At 39.2% G+C, this 23,541-nt stretch overlaps 1 protein-coding gene across 1 annotated transcript; it reads right to left on the reverse strand.

Moving 5' to 3' along the window:
- Window positions 1-1,643: 1,643 nt before the first annotated feature.
- Window positions 1,644-23,418, reverse strand: kiaa1328 (KIAA1328 ortholog). The gene is made up of 11 exons (XM_005797996.3): window positions 23,347-23,418; window positions 21,687-21,961; window positions 21,460-21,551; window positions 21,212-21,327; window positions 13,695-13,819; window positions 11,585-11,973; window positions 9,937-10,155; window positions 9,652-9,726; window positions 9,444-9,535; window positions 9,105-9,216; window positions 1,644-2,296 (listed from the first exon to the last, which is right to left on the reverse strand). The coding sequence occupies exons 1-11, from the start codon at window positions 23,399-23,401 to the stop codon at window positions 2,068-2,070; spliced, it is 1,779 nt and encodes a 592-aa protein (XP_005798053.2). The 5' UTR covers window positions 23,402-23,418; the 3' UTR covers window positions 1,644-2,067.
- Between the last annotated feature and the right edge of the window lie 123 nt (window positions 23,419-23,541).

The following is a 23,541-nucleotide window of genomic DNA, read 5'->3' on the forward strand; positions in this document are numbered from 1 at the left end:
GCAATCAGAACAAATGGTTAAGTTGTTCATCGGTGATTACTGGTTTATTTTCCATTGTTTACTCCAATATTTGACAGAGCTCTGATCTTGTTCAACCCATGTTTTCTGCCAAACAAAATTCAATGATGACTGCACTATTTCATCAACAACAACAACAACAACAACAACAAAAAAAACAAATGAGGAAAAATCTGAATTTATTTATTTTCTTCGGCTTTTACCGATGTGATTCTTTTTTGGGTTGTTTTTCTCTAAGGCTCAGTAGTGTTGCTAGAATCACATTTTACATCATGTGGTTTTCAAAGTGATCTGGAAATCTACTGTATTTCCCAAATTTCAGCACAGATGGAGGGCTGGGAAAATGAATGTTGCATATTAAAGCTTTGCCAGGTTCCTAGTGAGCTAAGCTTCTGATTGGGCAGTGCGCTTTAGGCTCCCGCCCCTGCCCCTCCCCCCGTCTCTCCAGACTGCACCATTCTCCGGTCCCCTGGACTCCTCTTTTTGTAATTTTAAATGAATGATGCGTCTCAGCTTAGCCCAATAATAAAGCACAGTCTAGAATATCATAATGTGTGTCGTGTCATAATTGCCGTCGCATCGAGATTCGTTGTTTGCTGGGCGTCTTGCTATTTTCAAGGTATTACAAGGTTTTCAAAAAGTTCTCGCTTCTGAAGCACTAATATTTTCTGCCATCATTTTTCTATGATTTTAAGTAAAATACCTGAGTTACTTGGGTTTTCTCCAGATGTTTCTGCATACTGCCAGTCAGCTGGCTGAAAAGCAAGCTACGACCAGAAACAAAAGGAGTGGGTGGGGCAGGGTTCCAGTACTAATCAGGTCATTTCAGCACTCAATATTAGATATTTCTCAATAAATTTCATTTCAAACACAGTCCTGGTTAAGCACTGGAAGCATAATGTTGGAAAAACTATCAAATTTAGCTGTTTGAATATATTTTTGCTTAATTAAAAACATGGTCGGAAAATAATGTAGCGTGACAATTCAATCTAATTAAAGGTAAGCTAACAGTTAACAAGCTTTGAGTGGCATGTCTGTTCAGCAGCTGACTCCAGGCCAGCTGACCAAGCAGATAAGCTTCATTAACCATCTATAATCAGCTGGTTACGTCCACCGCAATAAGCTGTTCAAATACAGCTGATATTTATTCTATATTTTTAGGAGCGGTCTTACTATGTTTTTCTGAAATAAAACCAGTTAGTTCATATTATTTATGTACTTTTTATGTGTAAAGACTGTCAGATTGTTTGATTTTAACTTATATTTCAAGGTAATGACTTCAAATGTGGCTGAAGCAAGAAGGTCCTGGGTTCGATTCCCAGCCGGGGTTTTTCTGCATGGAGTTTGCATGTTCTCCCCGTGCATGCGTGGGTTCTCTCCGGGTACTCCGGCTTCCTCCCACAGTCCAAAAACATGACTGTCAGGTAAATTGGTCTCTCCAAATTCTCCCTAGGTGTGAGTGGGTGTGTGTCCTGTCTGTCTCTGTGTTGCCCAGCAACAGACTGGCGACCTGTCCAGGGTGACCCCGCCTCTCGCCTGGAATGTTAGCTGGAGATAGGAACCAGCACCTCCCAACCCCACTAGGGACCAGGGTGTACAGAAAATGGATGGATGGACTTCACATATACACACAGAGCTCCTCGGAAATGAAACAGAAGGAACGGTGTTGGTTGCAAATAGGAGCAACTGGCTCATATTTCCAGGGATTTACTGGGGCTGCAGATTTATGCATAATACATGGAGTCAGATTCAGAATGGACAATTGTGAGTCATGAGATTCAGTTTGCATTTACATTACCAAGGTCTTCAGAAGCAATAAATGCAGCTCAGTGTTAAAAAAATTTCCTGGGGAAAAACATAGTTCACCTCACAAACAGAGGAAATTCAGAATAAATATACATTTATTTGCATATAAAAGGAAAAAAAAAACAACCACAGTAGCCAATAAGAACACGATCGACAGAAATCAAATTCATCCTAATTTCCGAAAGAATTGAAGACAATAAAAAGGCGTCATGGTGAACATCAAGTGACTCGCTTTACTTTTTGTTAGCAGATGAAAAATATATCTTCCAGTATCTGGCTTTCTTCGCGGTCCTGCTGAGCGCTGTGAGAGTAGTTCCCACCTGGAGTAATCAGGCTCATTCCTCCAGGTTTGGGGCCGGCGAGGGTTGAACTGCGTTGTGCCGTCTTGGGTCTTCGAGCAGCAGGCTTGTACTGCTTCGGGGCAGAGACGGGACTGAAGACGTCCAAAATCTCACTCAAGGAATGGTCCAACCTGAAAGAAAGCAACACTTTTTATTTCTTGTTTGGTTTAAGCCTTATCTTTCTTTTTTGTTTTTGTTTGATTATGTGTCTTACATTAGTTTGCTTTGCAGGATATATTTTAGCAGAGCGGGTTCCAGCACAAATTCAAAACTTTTCCAGACTGAAATTTCTAAGTAAAAACCCAAGAGTTCATAATGGATGGACGGACAGAGTAAACAAACAAACAACAACACAAAGGATCAAAATCTACTTTCAGGGAAAAATTTGTCATTCACCTTTCACTTGTTAACACAGAGAGTCTGAAAGCAAAACACTTTTGAGTATTAACAAAAATTTGTTCTTGCCGAAATGCCTGTGGAACGCTAACAAGCAGAGTTAACAAGTCCAAACCCACTGGGGCGTCCCTGCAGAGAAAGAAAGAAGAAAGAAAAATCTGATTTTTGCAGGTGTGTGAGAATAAGCGGGAGAGGACGTGGCGCTTTTCTCCCCCGGAATAGAAATGAGGGAGTGTGCAGCGAAATAAATAAACCAAAACGGGGGAGATTAAGCTAATAGAGATTCAATCCCGCAGTCTGGCTGGCTTGATAAATTATTCAGTGTATACACAGCCGAACGACGGCCATTCCAGATACAAAACATGAATTCTTTAAAGCACGCTCCACTGATCTTGCCAACATAATTCTCTGCTCGTTTATAGCGGCATTGATTTGCATCGCGCGCCGCTCTCCACACACAGCTCTCCCAGGTTAAGGCGATCTTCACTTGTTGATATGCATGCGGGTGGCCGGCGGACAGACGCAGCTTCCAATCAGGGAGCATATTGGTGTTCCTCTGCACGTAGCTTTGGACCTTGATATGTCATGTTTTAAAGCTAAATCGAAAGCAACGCACATCAGTAGCTGAATAGCTTTAAAAAGGGCACAAAAAAAAAAAGACTACATTTAGGTTTGGATTAATTTATGCATGTACAGTTCGAGAGAGCAAGAAAGCAAAGGAGCTGAAGGGTGATGGTTGATGGGGATAAAAAAAAAAAAAAGCTGAAGCTAATTGAAGTAAATCTGTCCTCCTTATTTTGGTCTGCTCCCTGTCAACCAGCAAGGGAAAAAATAGGAAGACAGAGAGCGGGAGAGAGTGTGGCTAATGTGTGTCTGCTTCTATAGGAGGGACTGCAAATGAGCACTGCTGTTTCGGATAGAAAGCGGGGCAGAGAGGAAATGTGTGTGTGCATGTGTGTGTGGACAGGGGGTAGGGAAGGAGGAACTTTGGACGGGATGCCTCACTCGAAATGTGAGAATTTGCATTTTTATTTGTTGATTTATTTAATGGACGGGGCTCTCAAACAGCCATCCATCAACAAGCGACATGTCTGTAATGAATAATGCATCACTTACCGGCGGTCACAATCTATAACAAGCGAGAGGTTGGGGGTGTGGGGGGTGGACGTAGGAGGGGGTTAGGGGGTGGCGTACAGTTTGGGTAAGAGCGAGGGAACAGACATGGGTGGGGTGGCAGCAGCAGAGACGAGCGAAGGCACAGAGATTGCATGAAGACTTGAGAGAGAAAAGCAAGTGATTTTTTTTTTGTAGAGCAGCTTTTCTTTCTTGAGCAGAGTTTTTAATGTAGAAGTTTTGCAAAAGTCAAAAGCTGCCAGAGATTTTCTTTCCCTGTAAATAGAGTTCAGGAAAGTCTGCTTTGCTTCTGAAAGGACAGCGGTTAAAGAAACAAGCTTCTGGCATTGCTGGGGGGAAAAAAACAACAACAAAAAAAACGCCTTTGGACCTGGAACAGTGGGTCATGCCGAGGGCATCCGAGAACAGCGGATGGTTGATACTGAAGTGCTTCCATCTTCACAGCAAGTCATTACAGTAAGAACATCTCATGAAAAAGAAAGTGGACTCTAGTATTTCACTTTTGTGGAAAAAAAAAATCCCATACGCAGTACTTTACCAAAGTATTCATACCCCTTGAACTTCTTAATTGTTTTTTTTCCAGCTACGAACTTGAACATGTTTTATTGGGATTTTGTTTGATAGACCAGCATTAAGAAGGATGTAATTGTAACGTGGAGAAAAAACAGCACATGGTTTTCAGTTTGTTATGTATTGATTTTTTTTGCAGATGGCATTTGAAAATCCAACCAAAATCTAAAATAATCTTTGGGGAAACTCGACATTGAGCATTTTTATCTGAACTTTTTCTACTGTTTTAGAAAACTGAAAGAGGAGGATTTGATATACCAACAACTGCTCAGACATGGGAACAAAACATAGTTTAATGGTTGGGATGATTAATTCGTTCGTTTTCGACAAACATTTAATCTGACCGAGCTTCTTATGAAAATGAAACAGCTGTATTTCACTTTTTAAAAATAGGTTTTCCTCAGTCAGTCTGTAAACTGCTGAAGATAAACACCTACGATACTTTTCAGACCTTTAATCTGAAAAGTCGTGCATCATTTACCTTCCTCTTCACACTTCTGCGCTTCTTTTTGTTGGTCTATCATAAAATATCCAAAGAAATACATACAACTTTAAGACGATGCTGAAAACACACAACACTATATACGTCATTACTGTCTGCCACAAATTATTCAGGCTTTTCTTGGAACTTGCACTTCCTACTTGCCTTGTCTCTTTCCTTAAAAGACAGCCGTCTCGCCCCGGTGCCTCTTTTTATTTGCAGTCCAAACAGTAAGATAAAAAAAAAATATCCCGTAATGGCCGCTGCGTATGACAATTTCCAAACCAATCAATAGCGGGCGGGCAACGGCAGGATAGATGGAGATGAGATGGGCAGGGTGTGCTGGAACTGTCTCATTACTAACTAGCACAGGATTCATGAAGGGATTAAGGAGGTCACTTAATGTTAACACCTGCTCTGGATTTGCAATTCGCACATCAAGATTGTAATGGTCGAGATTAAATGTCCATAAGGGAGCTGTTGCTGTCCAGCTGGGCAGAGGAGAGAAATCTTTACCAGAGATAAAACTTCACTTCTTACAGTTTCGTTGGTTTATTTATTTGTACTTTTTTTTTGTCTTTGTAGCATGTAGGATCTGATTATTTATAACAATGTTTTTATTAGAAGACAAATTATAGCAGATTAATTAAATACAGACTCAAAAACATTTGTCCTGTAAAGGACAAATCATAATTGTTTTCTATTGTACATAAGAAAGAGAGAAAGAAACAGAAAGACGTAAAGGAATAAAGAAAGAAAAGTAAATAAAGACAGAAAGAGCGGAAGAAAAGAAAAAGAAAACAAGGAATAAAAAGAAACAATGAAAGAAAAAAACAAAGATAGAAACAAAGAAAAAAGAAAGAAACAAAAAAGAAATTAAGTAGATTATCTTTTTAAAAAACAACAAACAAACGGACAGCAGCTATAAAAACGGGTTCAATCAAATCCGGGTATTATTAATCAATTGATTACAACTAACAAAACCCATCTTAGAGGCAAAATTCCTCATTATAGTTTGTGTAAAAAACAGTTTGCAGCTAACAGTGTAGTTATTTTAATGGGCTTTGGAGGTGGAAATGGATGCTAATAAGATCCGATACCCTCGGTCCCCTGTTGGAATTAATGGCCCGCTGCCAGAGCTCCCAGCTTAAACTTGGACCACGCACTGCTTTGATTAAGAGTTAACCGTTGCAAGTAGTAAACTTTCAGCGTTTTAAAGAACTGTCTTTTAAAACAGCGAGTCTCGACTATCCTGCACGTACTGCATTAAAAAGTTGATATTTTTACGAAAGGCGGCAGAAATGTAAAAAAGATCTAAATATAATGTGAAAGACCCGCTCCAGACAAGCTAAAGCTTTAGCCGCTAACAGTGGACCAACACAAACACAAACTGTGGGCTAAGATCAGGATGTCCATCAGGTTCATGTGAGTCAGTGAAGACGGTGAACTTGTTAGCTATACAGCTGGCCGAGGTGCTTGGTGTTTATCTGCTCCAGTGGTTGCTCAGTCCTCGTCCCCCCCCAGAACGAGCTGCTGTGGTGTCAGCCTCGTCCCACAGTTTCCCCGCACGCCGTGGACGTCATTTTCGAAATGCTTCACAGCGTCTCGTATTTTGTCATTTACAGGTCTGCGGCGACCAACGAGTCCTCCCACTGTGTAAGGAATGTGCACAAGTCCATGCAGTGGGATGTTTTGCACTGGGGTTAATTACCATTTAGTGACTCGGACTAAAGCCCGACGCTCTCCACCTCTTATGTCTTTCTCGCCGTTTCCATTGTCCTCCATCCGGACCTAATCTGGCAATTCCTCGCTCCCCATTTTTCATGTTTTCCAATGCGCTAACCCTCAAACACACTTTTAACATCTTTTCCTAACACTTGCTGTCTTGGTCTCATTACTGTGGCAGGAAGAGAGAGAGGAAAAAGAGAGATAGATAGAGAGAGAAGGAGGGAGGGAGGGCACCGTGTGCATCCAAGTCTGTTCAATTACACCTGATGCAGGATCCCTGCTAGGCCGACTAATGGAACGCAGCATGTCTCCTGACAGGCTGGCCACTGCACCAAGCTAGCCCTGTAAAAAGCTTCATTTAGCTTCTTACAGCTCGAGAACGCAGCCTGACGAAGGAAAATCATCATTTAGCTACCAGTTCTGCAACAACTGCAGGCCAAAGAAAAGCTGCAAGATTTAAAGTTTCTATTTGTATTCCTTATGTGTTGTTAAGCTGTAGATTTTTTTTTCCTTTGAAGAACAAGGGGTAAAAAAAAAACAGCCAAAACAAAAAACAAAAAAAACACACTAACTGCCTTGAGGAATCACAAACAACTCATAAAATATAACTAATTATCTCCCCAGTGTTTTTCCTCTCTCCTTTCCACACCTTTATCTACATGAGTGGCTTCAAGTTTCTGATCTGAGGTTATTCGCCTAACAAACCGACCCAAAGCTTCTTTTTGTATTAATTGCCTCTCGCAATTCTGATTTTTAGATTCTACGTTTCTTCGAGTGAACAAAATGACGCCGAGCGGCCATTTAAATTAGAGGTTGACCACAAAACTGTGTTTTTAAGGCCAAAATTTTAAGGGTTTGGCAGCAGATGGTTGATATCATACCGATATATTTAACCTACCCATCTGTTGATATTTTTTGTTTTGTTTGTTTTATCTAAGGTCCAGATTTTGTCAGTGGTGGGAGTGTATTAAACATCTATGCACCAGTGGACTGAAATGTAGCCGCTTCTTTCGGTGGAGACATTTCCGAACTCAGTGCTCAATAAGCAACAGCTAATTGAAGGCTTGCAATTAATCGAGCCACGGAAAGAGATCGATGTCTCACTGACTGTCTACTGGGATCCGCCTGCAGCTATTTGACTGACAGGAGGCTGTGGCTTTAAATGTTTCCACTCAGCCACAGGAACACACTGCTGCTCAAAGGTGCACCTAATCTTTTACTGGCAGGCAGAGATGCGATGAGTAAGTGGCTGGTCAAACACTCGAAAACCCGATCTTTTTCCAGCCAGTCCAAATAATATACCACACAGCATACACCCTACAGTGAAGAAGTTGATCCTGAGGAAGAAGGCTCAAACTTCGACACTTTCAGTGTAACTGAGGTCTTCCAGTTGAATACAGAAGGATCATGCAAGATCTAAAAGGCGATTTGAAAGGAAACTGCGCGTGTCTGTGGTTTATTTAGGCTCAAAGAAAGAACGAGGCTTTCAGCAGATAATAGGAAGTCTGAATGAACTATGTCAAAATCGGTCTGGTTTATATTTTTTGCTCTTACGACATCTTTTCACCACTGAATATGTTGGATTTGAAAAACGTTTGGCAGAATTTTGGAAAACTTTAATGCAGTTACATTCTCTTTAAAGACTACTGATTTCTAACGCTAGCCATGCTAACTGAGCTTTTCCTACAGGATGCTAAAGCCTGTTAAGATGACTAAATTCAGCAGAACTGGGGTCAAGTGGAAACTATAGATTTTTTGGGTCCTTTTGTTTCCATTTTTCAACAGACTGGAATTTGTTGATGGACTCCAAACAAGCGTTGCGTTCTGGAGTGATCACATGGAGTATTTCTAACCACCTCCTCTGTTAACAGCACTTGGCATGAAAAGCCACGGTTGACTCTAGTGAATCACAAAGAGCATGTCTGTCAAATATCTAACTTAAAACTCATTTTACTGCTGAAATAGAACCACTTTGAGAGTAAAACCAGACATTTGGATCGAAGGAGAAGGATTATCCAATCAAAACAGTTTGAGGTTGCTCAAGGCAGAAGTCCAAGAAAAGACTTATGAAACAGTTTGTAAATTGTCTTATATTGAAGTTGTTAAGAGAAATCAGAATTGGCTACAACTGGTGGCAGCAAAGCGTTAAAATGACCAATAATGGAAAATTATGCACAGACTTCTGATCTGTGCGTCTCTAATGGTTAATATCCATCTGTCAGCTATCCAAAACGCATCCTGCCTCCCGTTACTATAACCCTTTGCACCTCTCCTTTATTTTTGTTTGGAAAAGTTCAACTAAAAAGGGTTTGAGAAAAGTGCTCAGCAATGACAGAAATTTTATCAGCACTCAAGAAATGAAATTGAAACATTTACCAGCTTTTTATGTACATATTGTTGTTGAAATGCGCTATATTTCAGCGTCGTTTAATGAACTGATTATTTGTCAAACAAAACTAAGGACAACTATGGAAGGATTTTTACAACCCATGCTAAAATTATTTTACTACTTTTCAACAATTTGTGGGTTCAGGAATTATGGTAGAAATAAAAAATAAAAAAAACCCAAAGATTGTAAACAGAAGATGGAAGATAAAAGTCTAAATAACATTACATTAACACTTGCTCACCTGTTTTCAGGGATGTTTTGGATTACAGAAACCGAGGTAGGGAGACTTTGAGTTGAAGGGGTTTTTGCTGGAGATGTGGCCATGTCCCTTCGAGACCTTTGTAAAGGATTTTCTGTGAAGAAAAAACACCTCTGTTGTAAAAGAAATAAAAAATAATAGCAAGTCAAGAAACAAAGAGTATATGGTATTTAACATATAGTCTTTTTTTTCTAATCAAAAGAATACGGTTTTATAAGCAAACTGAGTAACAAAAATAAATCAATGGAATCCAGCTCCTTACACTCTGCATTAGGGTTAGAAATGAAGTGGATCTCTTTTTATGTGCGCTGACAGGCTTACCCTTTCCACTGGCAGAAGGAGCAGGAACAGCCTGGGAGGTCTTCTCGTGCAAATTCTGTTCTGCAGAATGAGTTTCCACATTCCCAGACGACCTGCAGATCAGAAGGTAGTTCTTTTTTTTTTCAATAGTTCTACAGGATTATATGGGTGTGAATTACTTATTTGATAGCTAGGTTTAGTGTCTGAGAAAAACTATTATTTGACTTACCTGGAGGGAAAATCTCGGTGGGAAGGACCCTCTGACTCTGACCCAGCATTCTTTGAGCTGCTGAACTGAGCTGGACTGGTTTGTGTGATCCAAGTCAAAATGAGGGAGAACAAAATTAGAAAAACAATGATTGACACTTGAAACGTCGTACGAAGGACGCACAGCGACTGATTGGGCGTGTGTTAATTCAGATACTAAAAGTAAACGCTTATCAACTTCAGCCCGTAAACGTTTCTCAGCGGTGTCGCTGCATTTGGCCATGTTTCTTTGGCTTGTGTGTTCTACCTGCTGTGAAGAAGTCGTGACTGTCGAAGCTGCTCTGTCTGTCTGCTAAGTCGCTCCTCCTGCTCAGCCAGCCGTGCCTGCAGCTTCTCCCTCTCCAACTCCAACTGCATCTTCTGCAGCAGCAGCTGGTGCCGCTTCTCCTCCCAGTCCTCATGACCCAGCAGGGGCCTGGTCAGGGCTTCCTTTGCTTCTGCAGTAATTATATTCCTACTTGGCAGCCTATATGGAAATACATACAATACATGATCTACATGTTTCCAGTTTGGTTGTGTATCAAAATTAGAGAAAAACAATTATTCATACCAGCCTAAGCTTTTCACTATTTTGTTAGATTACAACAACAAACTATGTTTTTTGTAGTTTAAGATTTAATGTGATAGACCGACAAAGTAGCACATGACTGTCAAGTGGAAGGAAATGATAGCAAGTCTTTTGCAGTAATTTTCAAGCCATTTTGTTCATCTAGCGACTGAAATGTTTGCCTACTTGTCTTTGTAAAACTTCAGAAGCTCAGTCAGACGGAACAGAGAAAATCCATAAGGCTCAATTTTTAAGTCTAGTCAAAGAATCACAATCAGATTCATGTCTGGTCTTTGACTGGGCCATACCATCAGGCATAACTTTATCTTATTGCAAACTGTCTTATACAAGTTATCTGCAGGTTTCAACAAGTCAAATTTAAGACTTTTAAAGACCTTTTTAATGTCACCTTGAGTAAAATTTAAGACAAAAAACTGTAGATATAGGGGATGGTTGGGAGGACTTGCTGCATTACAACCAAGGACAGCAAAAACTGTAAACCCAACTTTGTGCTTCTCACACTGCAAACAGCTCTCTACAGTCTTAATCCTCACAGTGACAAACTTTAAAGTTTTTTGGCAAAAACAAACATCGTCCAGCCAACTGCTGATCAAATTTGTTCTTACCTGTGATAAAGTCAAAAAAGCTAACTAGCCAGATAGTAAGAGTATATTAGATATAAGAGGTATCCTTAACCACCTCAAGTTCATCCATCCATCCATTTTCTAACACCCTTGTCCCTAGTGGGGTCGGGAGGTGCTGGTGCTTATCTCCAGCTAACGTTCCGGGCGAGAGGCGGGGTTCACCCTGGACAGGTCGCCAGTCTGTCGCAGGGCAAACAACCATGCACACACACACACTCACACCTCAAGTCACAGAACTCAATTAAGATGTTTTCATGCGACTGCAACTTTTGCATGACAGAAAAGTTCTGCAAGACAACAAAACTACTTTAAATAGTCCTACCATGATCAAATTTAATGTGATTACTGTATTTAAGGCCAACTTAATTTTTTAATGAATTTAACACATTTTAGACCTTAATTTTAGATACACAAATTTAATACTTTTTAATCATCTGCAGACACATTGTTAGCGTGTTGTAGCTTTCTTTTAACAATTACTTTTTCTGTTATTTTTTTAAGGCTGAAAACAAATGCATGCCACACTTTTCGGACTTATCAAGCATACTATTTTCTTCCACTTCAAAATGATGCACTACATTCCTAATAAACTACTAAAATCCTAATTAAACACTAAAGTCTGTGATTCTAGCTTCCCGTATAGAGGCAGTATAGGGGAGCATTAATAATTTTTTCAAGAGTTTGTACATCAACACTAACATTACCTTTGATGCTCCCTCGCAGTGAAGGAGTCATAATGACAGTTCGCTAGACAGCAGCTGCTTTCACTTCTCCCGTGCTGTGTACCACAGCCAGTGTCATGACAACTGCCTTGGCAGCGCTCACATGTGTAGCATATGCGTGGCTGCCTGCAGTCACTTTTTTGACTCTTGTGCCGTTTGGTTGCCCCGTCGTTTGGACTGAACTCTCTGTCACAGGAAAGAGAGGCAGGGTTCCTAAGCGTCTCTGCAGCACCTCTTCTTACATTAGGGCTCCTATAAAGCGAAGCCTGCTGCACTTCGGCAGCAGCAAGGCCGATGTAAGAGCCGTCAGAGAATGAGCCATTAGCTCTGCTTGTAGAGGGCCTGCTGGGGGTTTCCTCAGAACCGAGCACCTGCACAGAAACCAAAAGAACAATTAGTTCTGTTAAGCCCATTTAGAAAGCCTCTGAGAGTTTAATGAAGTGCTTCAGCCAAAACAGACTGCTCTATAAAAGTTTAATTTACAGCTGGGTAACAAAACGCAAATTCTCCTATACAACATTAGGACTTTCCAAACTAACAAAAGCTATTGCTGTCTGCTGCCACAAAAAGTTTCAAGCCGCTGCTAGAGCACAGATGTGAACTGCAGTGTTTGGACACACCGTGTGCAGAGGCTGATGCCTCCAAAAAGAGATGCTGTAGTCTGTCTGGGTCATTATAGCACCACAAATCTTTCAGAACTGTAAAATCTAACAGACTAAGAGGAATACTTGGCATTTCCATCAAGATCAAGGAAATTATGAGCTAAACACAGGGAAGAACGCCCCATCTAGTATTCTAATGGGGGAAGAGACTGAGTAATTTGCTGAGGGTCAGAGAGCAAGCAAACACTTATTATTCGGAGCCGCTGAGGGACAACGAGGTTGACAAAGTCACTATTACTCACAGAAGCCAACACCTGAGCTGCATCTTTGCCTCTACAAAGTCACCTTGAGAGAGAAACGAACTAGATATGGTTAGGTCAAATACTCTGAATTTACTTTCCATCTACTTTCCTGAACCCTTTTGTTTGACTCCATTTTAAAATGTCACAGCTTAAGAGCAGACGATATGAGAAATTTGCAAGGACTAAAGAACAGACAACTTCGGAATATGACCTCACATGCACAAAGCTGCGGCATTGCTCTGCTAAAAATCAAAGCTATTTAAATATAATCGACAAAAAAGGCATTAAGAATTTAGACTAATGTGTTCAGAGATATGATTATATAGGTTGTATTCATAAAATAAAATAATGAAGTAATACTTCACTACAAGTGTGGATAATTGAAAAAAGTAATGTCTACAATGCCTCCATATGTGTAAGCCTCTTACAATCTCATTTTCTTGTTAGAGAAGTAGTAAATTTTTTTATGATTGTAGAAAAGAAATCTCCAGATTTTAGAGAATTGGCTGCTGTTCAAATACAACCAGGTCATTTCGTTCAGTTAGTATTCTTCAAACAAACAACTTTGACTCACTGTCACATTTATCATGACAAATCTGTGCCTGAGAACATGACGGAGGTCAAAGGAGGACGCTCTCTGAATGTTGTCACAGCTAGAGGAAACCATTATACATCACAGAGTCAAAATAAGTCAAGCTGGGCATTTTCCACAACAGTCCATATTTTAAAAACATCAATATTATCCAGCAGACTCCTAAAGACAGCCATTGGGCAGCAATCCCTCTGTGCGCTGCTGGGACGGTATACAGCTCCAGTCAGCTGTAACTTGCTTAACAATGAGTTCCAATCAGCGAGAGTCCCTGAGCAAATAGCTCCAATGTATCTTCGGTGCTGGGGAATCGCGCACTCTTTCGGAGACTGCATGTGTGGCAAACCAGATCTGAACTGAAATATTTCCACCACCTCTCTTAAGACACAGAAAGAGAACTTTGAGTCAGCATGAGTCAACTTTGAGTCAAGAGAATCTTGCAACTGGATGCCCTGGTTTCAAACCAGCATCAGTCATAAAAAGACCTTTGCAAAGTGACCTTCAATCCCGGCCTTCAGTTTTACACGGTTCGTTCAGAACCAACTATAGTGACACTATGTACATAAACAACAATGCCATCCTTGCACACCATGCCTTACCTTATTGAGAGTTGCTGGGTGAGTGAGGTGAGCAATGGACTGGTTCAGTTTGGCCTGCTGCTCAGAAAGGTACTGCTGGTAGAGGCCAAGCAGCTCCTGACACTCTTTGTATTGTAGCTGTAGGCCTGGAGGACCAAAGGTTAAGTAGCCAACAACAGAGACTTGACTTGAACAGGTGAACCTTTCATATCCCTTACCCAACATCCACAATGTTGGGTAACATGATGATGTTAATTAAACCAAAAGACACACATATAAAGTAAAATGGTTGCACATTTCTGTAACAAGATTATTATAACCTTATAAATTTTGCTCTTACACTTTACTTTTCACCTGAATGTACACAGTGCCTTTAAAAGGTGTTCACATAGACTAAGTTTGAGCTATTTTGATCAGGTGACCAAAAGTTTCAGTCAGATTGGATGAAAACTTTTACCACAGATTCCAAATTGGACTTAGGCCTGCACTTCACTTCACAATTATGCCCTATTAATGTACAAAATATAAAATCCCAAAGAAACACATTGAAGTTTGTGCAACGTAATTAAATAGGAAAACATCCATGGGGTATAATCCATTTTGTAAGGAGCTGTAAAGTTTGAAATAATTTATCATGGTCCCATTTTTCTGCCTAAGAAACCTTTGTATTTTTTTTTAGCTTCATTGCATTCTTGGCTCTGTACCTGCAAACTGCAAACTGCAAACTGAATTTAAATCCTCACTGTACCACAAAAGGTGGAGAGAGCTTCAACTCTCAAAAAAAAAAAATGGAGGGAAGAGTTCAGCAAAATCAAAGTTGTTGTTGTGGCATGTAGCTTTTTCGCCATCTGGGCTGAGCCAAGCTGTGTCGAGCTGAGCCGGGCTGTGCCACGCCAGGCTATTTGCCAGACAGAGAGCTGGCAGCCAGAGGAAAACTAATCTGGAACGGGAGTACTGCTGTGCCTCAGGAGTCCACTAATGACAGTGGCAGCACCACACCAACACCGACACATACAAAGATAATGAGCATGAGAATGGGGAGACTGCACACAGACACATCCACACACGTGCAATAATCAACTCTGACGTTCTAGGACACAAACACACGTACACAAAAGAACCTCATGACACTAGAGTGCAAATTCCCCACATACACAGTAAACAGTCCACACATAAACACAACAATAAAGCAGGTTGTGCACAAAGCAAGAAGCACACACACACACACGCACTCCCCCGCACATCCACACACACAAACTATCCCCAGGCTGACCATAAAGTGTATTCCTCCAGGTCATATCTTTTTATGATGGTGGCCATGCTCTCCTATCTGATGAGTTTTTCTCACCATCCATTTGCACAAAAAAAAATGCTTCCGTTTAAAGAGAAAATCAAAGTTCAGAGTAGAGTCTTATTGAAGAAATAGTTGGCGGAACACTGAATAAGAAAACACTTTCCTTGTTAGACGACTTCAATCAGGCCGTGGAAATGAAACGGAGGAGGGAGGGAGAAGAGAGGAGAGGAGAGAGAGGATGACTTTGAATTGAGAACCAGACACCAGGCAAATGCAATGTAGCGACTTCCATAAACACTGAGAAAATGTGAGAGAACACTTTGATTAAACCCTCAGCCTCACCCGGGCTCCCGGATGCCTGCGCTGATCTCCATGAAAGCAGCGCTATATGGAAAACCTAAGGACATCACAAGGGCATCACATCAAGCAAACCTGCACTGGGAGGTCTGTTTATGCAGCGCGGAGATTGAACATGCCTCCTCGGCTATAGATTACCTCAATCCAAGGTAGAATATGAAATATGAAACATATAAATAAACCAAATTCATTTCGTTGTACCTATGCAAACGCTGCTTCTATACTTTCTCTGTCTTAAAACCACTCAGTAAAGCATACTTGATTGCAGCACCGATGTCATTACGCTAAACATACTTTCCCTCCCCAGGGCCTTGGACCTCAGCCAGTGGGAGCACTTTGCAAACTCCCAGTTTACATCCCAACTACAAAGTGCCGACAATAACACACACACACACACACCCACCCTCCCCTTCCAAAAATATTCCAAAGCGAGGTGTTGGAGTGAAGAGGCTTCAGATGGAGCCTGTCAAAATGATTCACTTCCCTGTCAGGCAGAGCCTCAAATGAAATAATGAAATCCATTTCAAGGTGGAACAAATTTGCACAGAAGGAAAGGGAAGTGGGGGTATTTTAAAACCCGCTTTAGTACTCTGTGTCAAACAGATTGAGCCTGAGCAGGGATGCAAAAGGGAGCGGGGGACAGAGAGCTTGATGCATGATGGCTGTTGAGTACATCAAAAGTGTGTGGGGAAGAAAATGACAGGAAAGTAATAGCAGATGACAGTTTACATAATCGTCTCAATAGTACTGATTCTGAAGAATTTAATTCAGAAAGATGTGAAAACGCGTCTGAATTCAACCACGAGGAAAAAAAAAAAGAAAACTAACAAGAACACCTTTTGACATGTTTATGATTCATAGATGACAACTGGATGGAGTCAGAAGTTTGGACTCGCATAGATCAAGTGGTATGTCACTGAAAGTTTAGGAAAGCCAACAGTAGGTGCAGCTTTATGGCTATTAAATATATTTTGGCACCCACAAAGAAAAATGAAGTACAGAAAGCAAAATTATAGAATAGAATAGAATTCAACTTTATCGTCATTGCACTGTCACAAGTACAAGCAACGAGATGTAGTAGCAAAAACATTTGCTACGTTTTAGTACATCGTGCAACACAGACAAATTAAACTCTCCATAGTTCCAGTTCAGTTATCACTCTAACTTTATGGTGATGATGGACCCAGTGTTTCTTCCACCTTATACTCCTACAATGACAATGTTTACGTTCTTGAATAGGAGAAGGTGTTATCAATATTTGCTTTTTACTGGAGGTGAATAGTAGGAGCCATCGAGCCATTCACAAAATGTCCTTAAGGGGTTACGAGAAGAAATGCAGCAACCAGAATTTTGTGGCTGATATCCTGAAACTTGTGCTGCCAATAGCAGTAAATAGAAAGAACTATAACCTAAGACGATATAAGGACACCATTGAAAATATTTTTCAACCTTCCTGAAGTGAACGGTCATTATTTATTTATAGTATGAGCAGAGGCTACATCACACTTTATGTGAGAGAGCAGTCGCCCCAAAATGAGGCTTTACTACTTTAAAACAAAAACAAAATTATTCAAAAGTTCACATTTCAAACTATCTTTGGCAAGAAACACGCCTAACATGGCTACCATTACTTAAACAGCTGTCTCCTTATGCATGCCCTGGATAACATGGGCCCTTTACTCTAATATTTCCAAATCCAGAATGTTTCATGACAAACGCCGAAAGCTCAAAAGCATAAACTAATTTTACTGTACTTCATTCAGTGTTCCTGTTATCTGCTTTAAGTCTCATTCTCTATTGCGTTCTCTTATCCAGGAATAAACCAGAAAAACATATCCAGGAGCTTTAAAAAATACATATATATTTATTCCTTTTAAATAACTTCTTGCATATTTGCGCGTCTCCAGACCTTGTTTTAAACATCCAACTGATACTGAAAATAGCTAACCTTGAGTCTTTACCCTACACATAAAAGCAGTTGGTGTTTGCACGACTTGGTAGCCTGTACTAATGGCGAATTCACTGATTGGGAAAAGAAGAAATATATATATATATATATATATATATATATATATATATATATATATATATATATATATATATATATATATATATATATATATATATATATATATATTTGAATCGATAAGCTGTCAGAAACAATCAAACTAAAATAAGCAGTCTGAGAACAAGCCAATTTTCTCTTTGTCTTCTGTGATCATCACAATGCTTACAACTCTCACATGTGCTTTGAATTGTTAGTCATTATGAATCATGACAAACAGAGCCTGTCTGACAGACTAAACAGACAACAGCAACACAGTATTAAAGTTGAGTTCTAGTTGTAACCTTTAAAAAATTATTAAGAGTCTCGGCTTGATGAAAGATTGTCCTGTAGTAATATTTTAATTACTACTCTTCCCGACTTTAAGTTAAAAAATCTTGCAGTCTTCTTAATTCAACTTGAGCTTTAGTCTCAAATTACTAGAGATCTGTGTGTTTTATTTATTTTTTTTCCCAAAAAATATCTGTGCAGGCAGGTTTTGCAACTGCTTAGCACACAGAGAAAACACTTGTTTCTACATGAAGGATGAAAACAAGGAACTAAACTATATCGACATGATTGACCTCCTCAACATTTCTTCTCTTTTATTCTTATTTAGTACAAATGTTTTGTTTTTTTTATTCATAATACTTTAGCAACCTAACAAGCTACATACATGGGCAAAGTAGATACAAACTAAAATGACCAAGTTTTTTTTTAAATGCTCAAAATGTTCTTTTATTGCAAATGCCAAACAGCATGTCTACAAGCTACAATGGAAAGCTATGACATTATTGTGATAAAAGTAAGGTTTAACTCGTAGATGTAAGATGCACATGAAAAGTCAAATGTTTGTATTGCTCATTACAAAAACAATTTTTAATTAAAGTTGGGTTTTATCCATCCATCCATTTTAATTATTGTAAATTCAAACTCAACCAGAATTGAATTATGCCAGTAAGCTCTAATGGAGCCTTTTATAAGACCACAAGTTTCCTTCCAAATTGTTTCCTCTCACTAAATAGCAGCAAAAAAAACAGACGTCTACGCTGGTTTAGAAATCCCAAATGATTTCCACCTAGGCCAACACGCCTTTAAGTACAAAACACTTACTTCCTATCGCTACCACAGATTGGCTTCTGTATGCCAGTCAGTTGCAAATGTCAGCCGAATATCCCTAATATCAAGGGTACTTTTCTAACTTATCCTGGGTGGCTGGGGGCTAACGTATAGTCCCACATCCTTTATACCTCAGACAACCCTGAGTCTTGGTTAGATAAGATAAGCTGAGGCGTAATGGAATTAGACTTGACAAGACCCTCACTCAGTGTGCTTGCCTTTGGTGTCTCCTTAACCTTTCGAAGAAGTGCGCGAACCTTCTTCCTAAGAAGGGCCTTCCTGACTTTTGCACACACTTTAAAGACTATGTTATCCCCCCCACATACCCCAAGGTGCTAGGATTCAAACACTTCCTCCTCTTAAATACCTTTTAATGAAGTTTAGAAGTTTGCTGTAAATGCCAAGTCTCCAAGCTAAAGTGACTTTAATAGAGTTGTGCTTTCCCAATTTTCTCCGCTGCTGTTGCAAATTGTGCAAATTACCAGCTGGGTCAAATAAACTTCATATTCTGCTGCCTTCTTAATGTAAAACAGATGGAAATGCTCAGGTGGTACCTGAGTGGGAACATGAACGAGCAGAGTTCAGACACACTTCTTGTTGTAAAATTGACTGGAAAAAGACTGCATATTACCTAGTTTGTAATTATTTCATTTAATTAAATCAAGATGATGTGATATATTCTGCTGCTTATGATCTCTCAACCTGTGAATTCTTACAGACATCCATATTAGAAATGAGGCTCATTTGTCAGACTGAAGTGGCTTTTGAGAATATCAACCTTTAAGTAGGCATTTAGGAAAGTTTTTGCTAAACCCACATTTCTGCAATAAATGTTTTTATAATGCTATGGTGTTGTATTTAAATAATACATGTATTTTTATTAGCTGTAAGCAGAAAAACCACCGTAGTTAATAGAAATAAAAACTTGAAAACATCGGTCTGTATATAATGTGTTTCACTTAGTGAACTGAGTTACTAAAATGCATTAATTTTATTCTAATTTATTGAACATGACTGTAATCTTTTAAAAACCATTTTCATTTTAAAAGGTTTGAGGTTTTTCAGGTGAGTGAAAAATATTCCGTATTCAATAAGCACACACAATCAGAGACAACAAACACAGTGAAAAACAAACAACATGGTCCTCTGAGTTAATATCAAACCTCACGTAAGATAATTTAGACGGCAAAGACCACCGGCTCCAACCACAAAATTGATTCTGAGCACAACAGTGGATAAGCTGCGAGCAATTGAAAAAGGACAACTGCAGCAAGCATCAAATAATCTAAATGCATCTATTTCTTTGCTTTTTGTGTCAGACTGATGGGTCTAGCCCAAGGCCTTGAGGTATGCTTACTTAAGACAACACTGCCCCCTGCAGACTGCTTTGTGAAACATTAATAAAATAGTATTTATTAAAGCGCATTGATATTAGTAAACATAGTCATTTTATTTGGAACAGTGTTGATACCTTATTAATACTATCAATAACATAAAAGCATTGTTGATATGATTTTGTATTAAAGCCAACAGAACTAGTGTGTTTGGTAGCTCATTTTTTGTTCTTTGCATGTCAAAAATGACAACACTTACTTGCCTAATTGAAAAAACTAAGACTTTCTATCCTCTATACGTTCTTCAACATAGTAAATATGCTAGTCTATGAGACATCCATTTGGATAACCTAGTGTGCTTTCTTATTTCCATACATCACCACTTAAAGTGGTTCAGAGATGCTTGACTTAATATTACTAATATATCTAATAGTCTTAACATGTCAAAACATTACAAAAGACCTGCAAACTTTCATAAATCAAATCTCCAAAGAGCTAAACCTAACCTTTATCAGTTGAATTGTAGCTGTAGTTGTTTTTGTTTTTACAATATAAAAGTGCATCTCACTAAATCAGAATCATGAGAAATTGTATTTATTTTTAATTCGTCATACACAAATTGGCATATAAGTGCTTGTTTCCATTCATTTTAACGATTATGGCATCAGTTAATGAAAATCTACATTGTGTCTGGAGAAAGAAAGGACAAAATCCAAGATGCTTGAGATCCAGTTTGAAATTTGTACAGTCAATGATGGATTGGGAAGCCCTGTCATCTGCTGGTGTTGGTTTATTATGATTCATCTAATTCAAAGTAAGTGTAGCAGTCTATCAGGAAACTCTGGACCACTTCTTGTTTCCCTCTGCAGACAAAGTTTACGAGTGGACTTGGACTTGTCTCCTGTCCACTCTGCCAAATACTGCATTAACGGTCCAATGCGACATTCAAATTTTCTAAAACTGAGTATTAAAAGTTCCTTAGCTGTAGCCATAATCATCAAAATGGACAGAAACAAATGTTTATATACGGGTTTAAGTTTTTAAAATTGAATTACTAAAATAATTTAGCTTTTCAATAACATGTTTCACAGTTTGTTCGATTATTACTTTAACTTTTAGAGGTATTTTTTTTAAAAAAAAGCCCATCTAGGGACAAGTGCTGTGAATTAGCTGTTGCTATTGCACTATGACGTAAACATGGGACTGCTGTTTTGTTCAGTTTGTCTATGTCGCTGTATGTCTGTCCCTACCAAATAAACCAATTAAATTAAATTAAATAATCAAATTTACTGAGAAGCACCTGAAGGACTTATATAACACAATAATTACCCCATTACATATAAATAGCAACTCTTTACAACATTTTCTGCCAGTGAGTTTAAAAGGATACGCTCTCTCTCCTTTGCTATCATCAGGTTCTGCTGCTCTAGATCCTGAATCTTGCGTTCAAAGTTTCCCTGTTCATTTTTCAGACGCTGCACAGACTCTTCTTTCTCCTCACTTACTCTGTAAACCAGCAAGGCTCATTGTTAGAGAATAAGGAAAGGACAGACTGTCTACAAGTAATCTATGACACCAAAATAACTTTAATTACTAACAACATTTCAAAGACGCTCTTTACCATATGATTTCACATACCTGGCTAGCTCTTCAATGAGGTTTGCAATTCTCCTTTTGTCTTCAAAACACAGGTCCTTTAAAGAGATGTCGCCCTTTGCTCTGCTGCTCACCTACGTAAATAACAATTAAGAGGTACACAGAGTTAGCAACGAATAGTTGAAGTGAAAATCTGCCAGCCTTAAATGCTGAACTCCTTCATCTATGAGGAAAGAAGAAAAAGCACCGTGTACCAGAAACTGATTTACCTGTGGCAAAGGAAGATGAGTACCACTGGGCTGAGAGAAAGTGTGCATAGTTGGCACAGAATCCTTTTGATCTGCTGATGCTTCCTCTGTAGTATAACTCTCAGAGTAATCACTTTGATAGTGGCCTTGTTTCCTCCCCGTCGCCTTTAGTGAAGCTTGATTTTTGCCACTAGCAGCATGCTTCACTCGGATCTTGGTGTCTTTTTGTCTGGACGAATAGATCCTATCTGGGCCCAGACCTGCAGGTGTCTGACTTTTCAGTCCTCCATCAACTCCTAAGACAGTTAACAGAAAGAAACAACAAGCAAATGCAGGAGCCTTCATACAGGATTCACACATCTAGGTGTTGTACTTTGGTCAAGAACTGATAAAAATATTCGTTCCAAATATTATTTTGAAATAATAATGTCATGCGAATCTTAATAAATAACATGGATAACCCAGTGGATGGATCATACACCAAGCATACTTCAGGCTCTTCCACGATTTCCTTTTTGCCACCTTAATAGCCCTGACCTGTCAAAACATGACCTGCACTAGAGTCCTGAAAGTCTGCTGTGGTACCTGGTACCAGGCAGTTCCATAAAGTCATGGAAATTTTGAAGTGGGTTCACCAGAAACCTGACTCAGGGTTCTGGGGAATTTGGGATTGAAGTTTAGACATCAGATTCATTGTGATCCTGCTGCTGTATTTTGGACCACTGCTAGCAGAAATGGCTGAATATCTCATTTTAAGATATGACTGACAATACAGTGCAACTTTCACCTCATTTCTTGGCTCCCTTTGTTAGATGTTGAGCACTTTTTTCAGCCCTTTTCACATGTGAAGGTGCAATTTGCATTTTGACTAGCATTTATAATTGGGGGAGGAAGGGTTAATACTATCAAAATATGATAAACATGAGTAAAAATACCAATTTCAATGTGTTTTTACACATATTCAAAATTAAAATAAAAGCTTTTGCTGAAAACAGGAGACCACTAATTGTAAATTGATACTTAATATCCATATTGACCATTACAAATATATTGTCAATATACTAACATTATTCTATTAATATATTGTTTCAGAAAAAAGCCTGTTAAATTTAGCGTTTTCAAGTCATTGTGCAAAATCTTATACTTTGGGGATTTGCTTTATAGTGTAACAAAATTAGAAAATCAATTGGTTAATTAGTTAAAACTATCTACTCAAGTTGGAAGAGTTTAACGGTGTAACAGAGATGGCAGCTCAGTTGAGCTAAGCAACATTTCAAAACTCCCGACATTGAATGAAGTTAAATCTTGGGATTATTCAAACATATATAAACTAGTATATCAATAAATTAGCCCTGTTTCTACAGCTAGTGTTATTCAGTGTTATTCATACTGAAATAACATTAGGAACTGTTAAGACTCGCCGCAGGCTACCGTGTGATTACGGAGTTCACAGTACTGTAATTCCTGATACTAAAATAAATTTAAACAACTTAAACTTCAAGTAGTCAGCTAACATTTTTGCCCTACTTCCTTTCATTGAGACAGCAACTTTCCTGTTAGCTGCTCACACAAAAAGAAAGCACGAAAGCAGGACCACTTCAAACCCCCCACCTATTTCCAAAACTCGTACGGACGTAAGGTACTCTGTGAAGCATAAAAAGTCAAATAAAAGTAGATATACCGAAATTCTTCCAAAATATCCCCGAGTTTCCACTTCTCTTTGCAGCCGCCGCCATATTGAAACAACCGCCACCACTCCCAGAGAGCCAAGCGTTGCTAAGGAATGGTAGCCCCGCCCTTATTTTTCAACTAAGAATCTCATAGGGCGAAATGCAAAAATCCGGCGTTCTTATTGGTCAAAATATGTGTCAGGTTT

This window comes from Xiphophorus maculatus, chromosome 20 (assembly GCF_002775205.1).
Source record: "Xiphophorus maculatus strain JP 163 A chromosome 20, X_maculatus-5.0-male, whole genome shotgun sequence".
NCBI lineage: Eukaryota > Metazoa > Chordata > Actinopteri > Cyprinodontiformes > Poeciliidae > Xiphophorus > Xiphophorus maculatus.

Bases quoted from the DNA above. Each gene is read 5' to 3' on its own strand.
- kiaa1328 (XM_005797996.3), bottom strand. From the start codon at position 23,401: ATGGCGGCGGCTGCAAAGAGAAGTGGAAACTCGGGGATATTTTGGAAG. The intron at 21,552-21,686 runs GTAAATCAGTTT...TTATTTACGTAG, and splicing joins CTCATCTTCCTTTGCCACAG to GTGAGCAGCAGAGCAAAGGG. The intron at 21,328-21,459 runs GTATGTGAAATC...GCTGGTTTACAG, and splicing joins CTCATTGAAGAGCTAGCCAG to AGTAAGTGAGGAGAAAGAAG.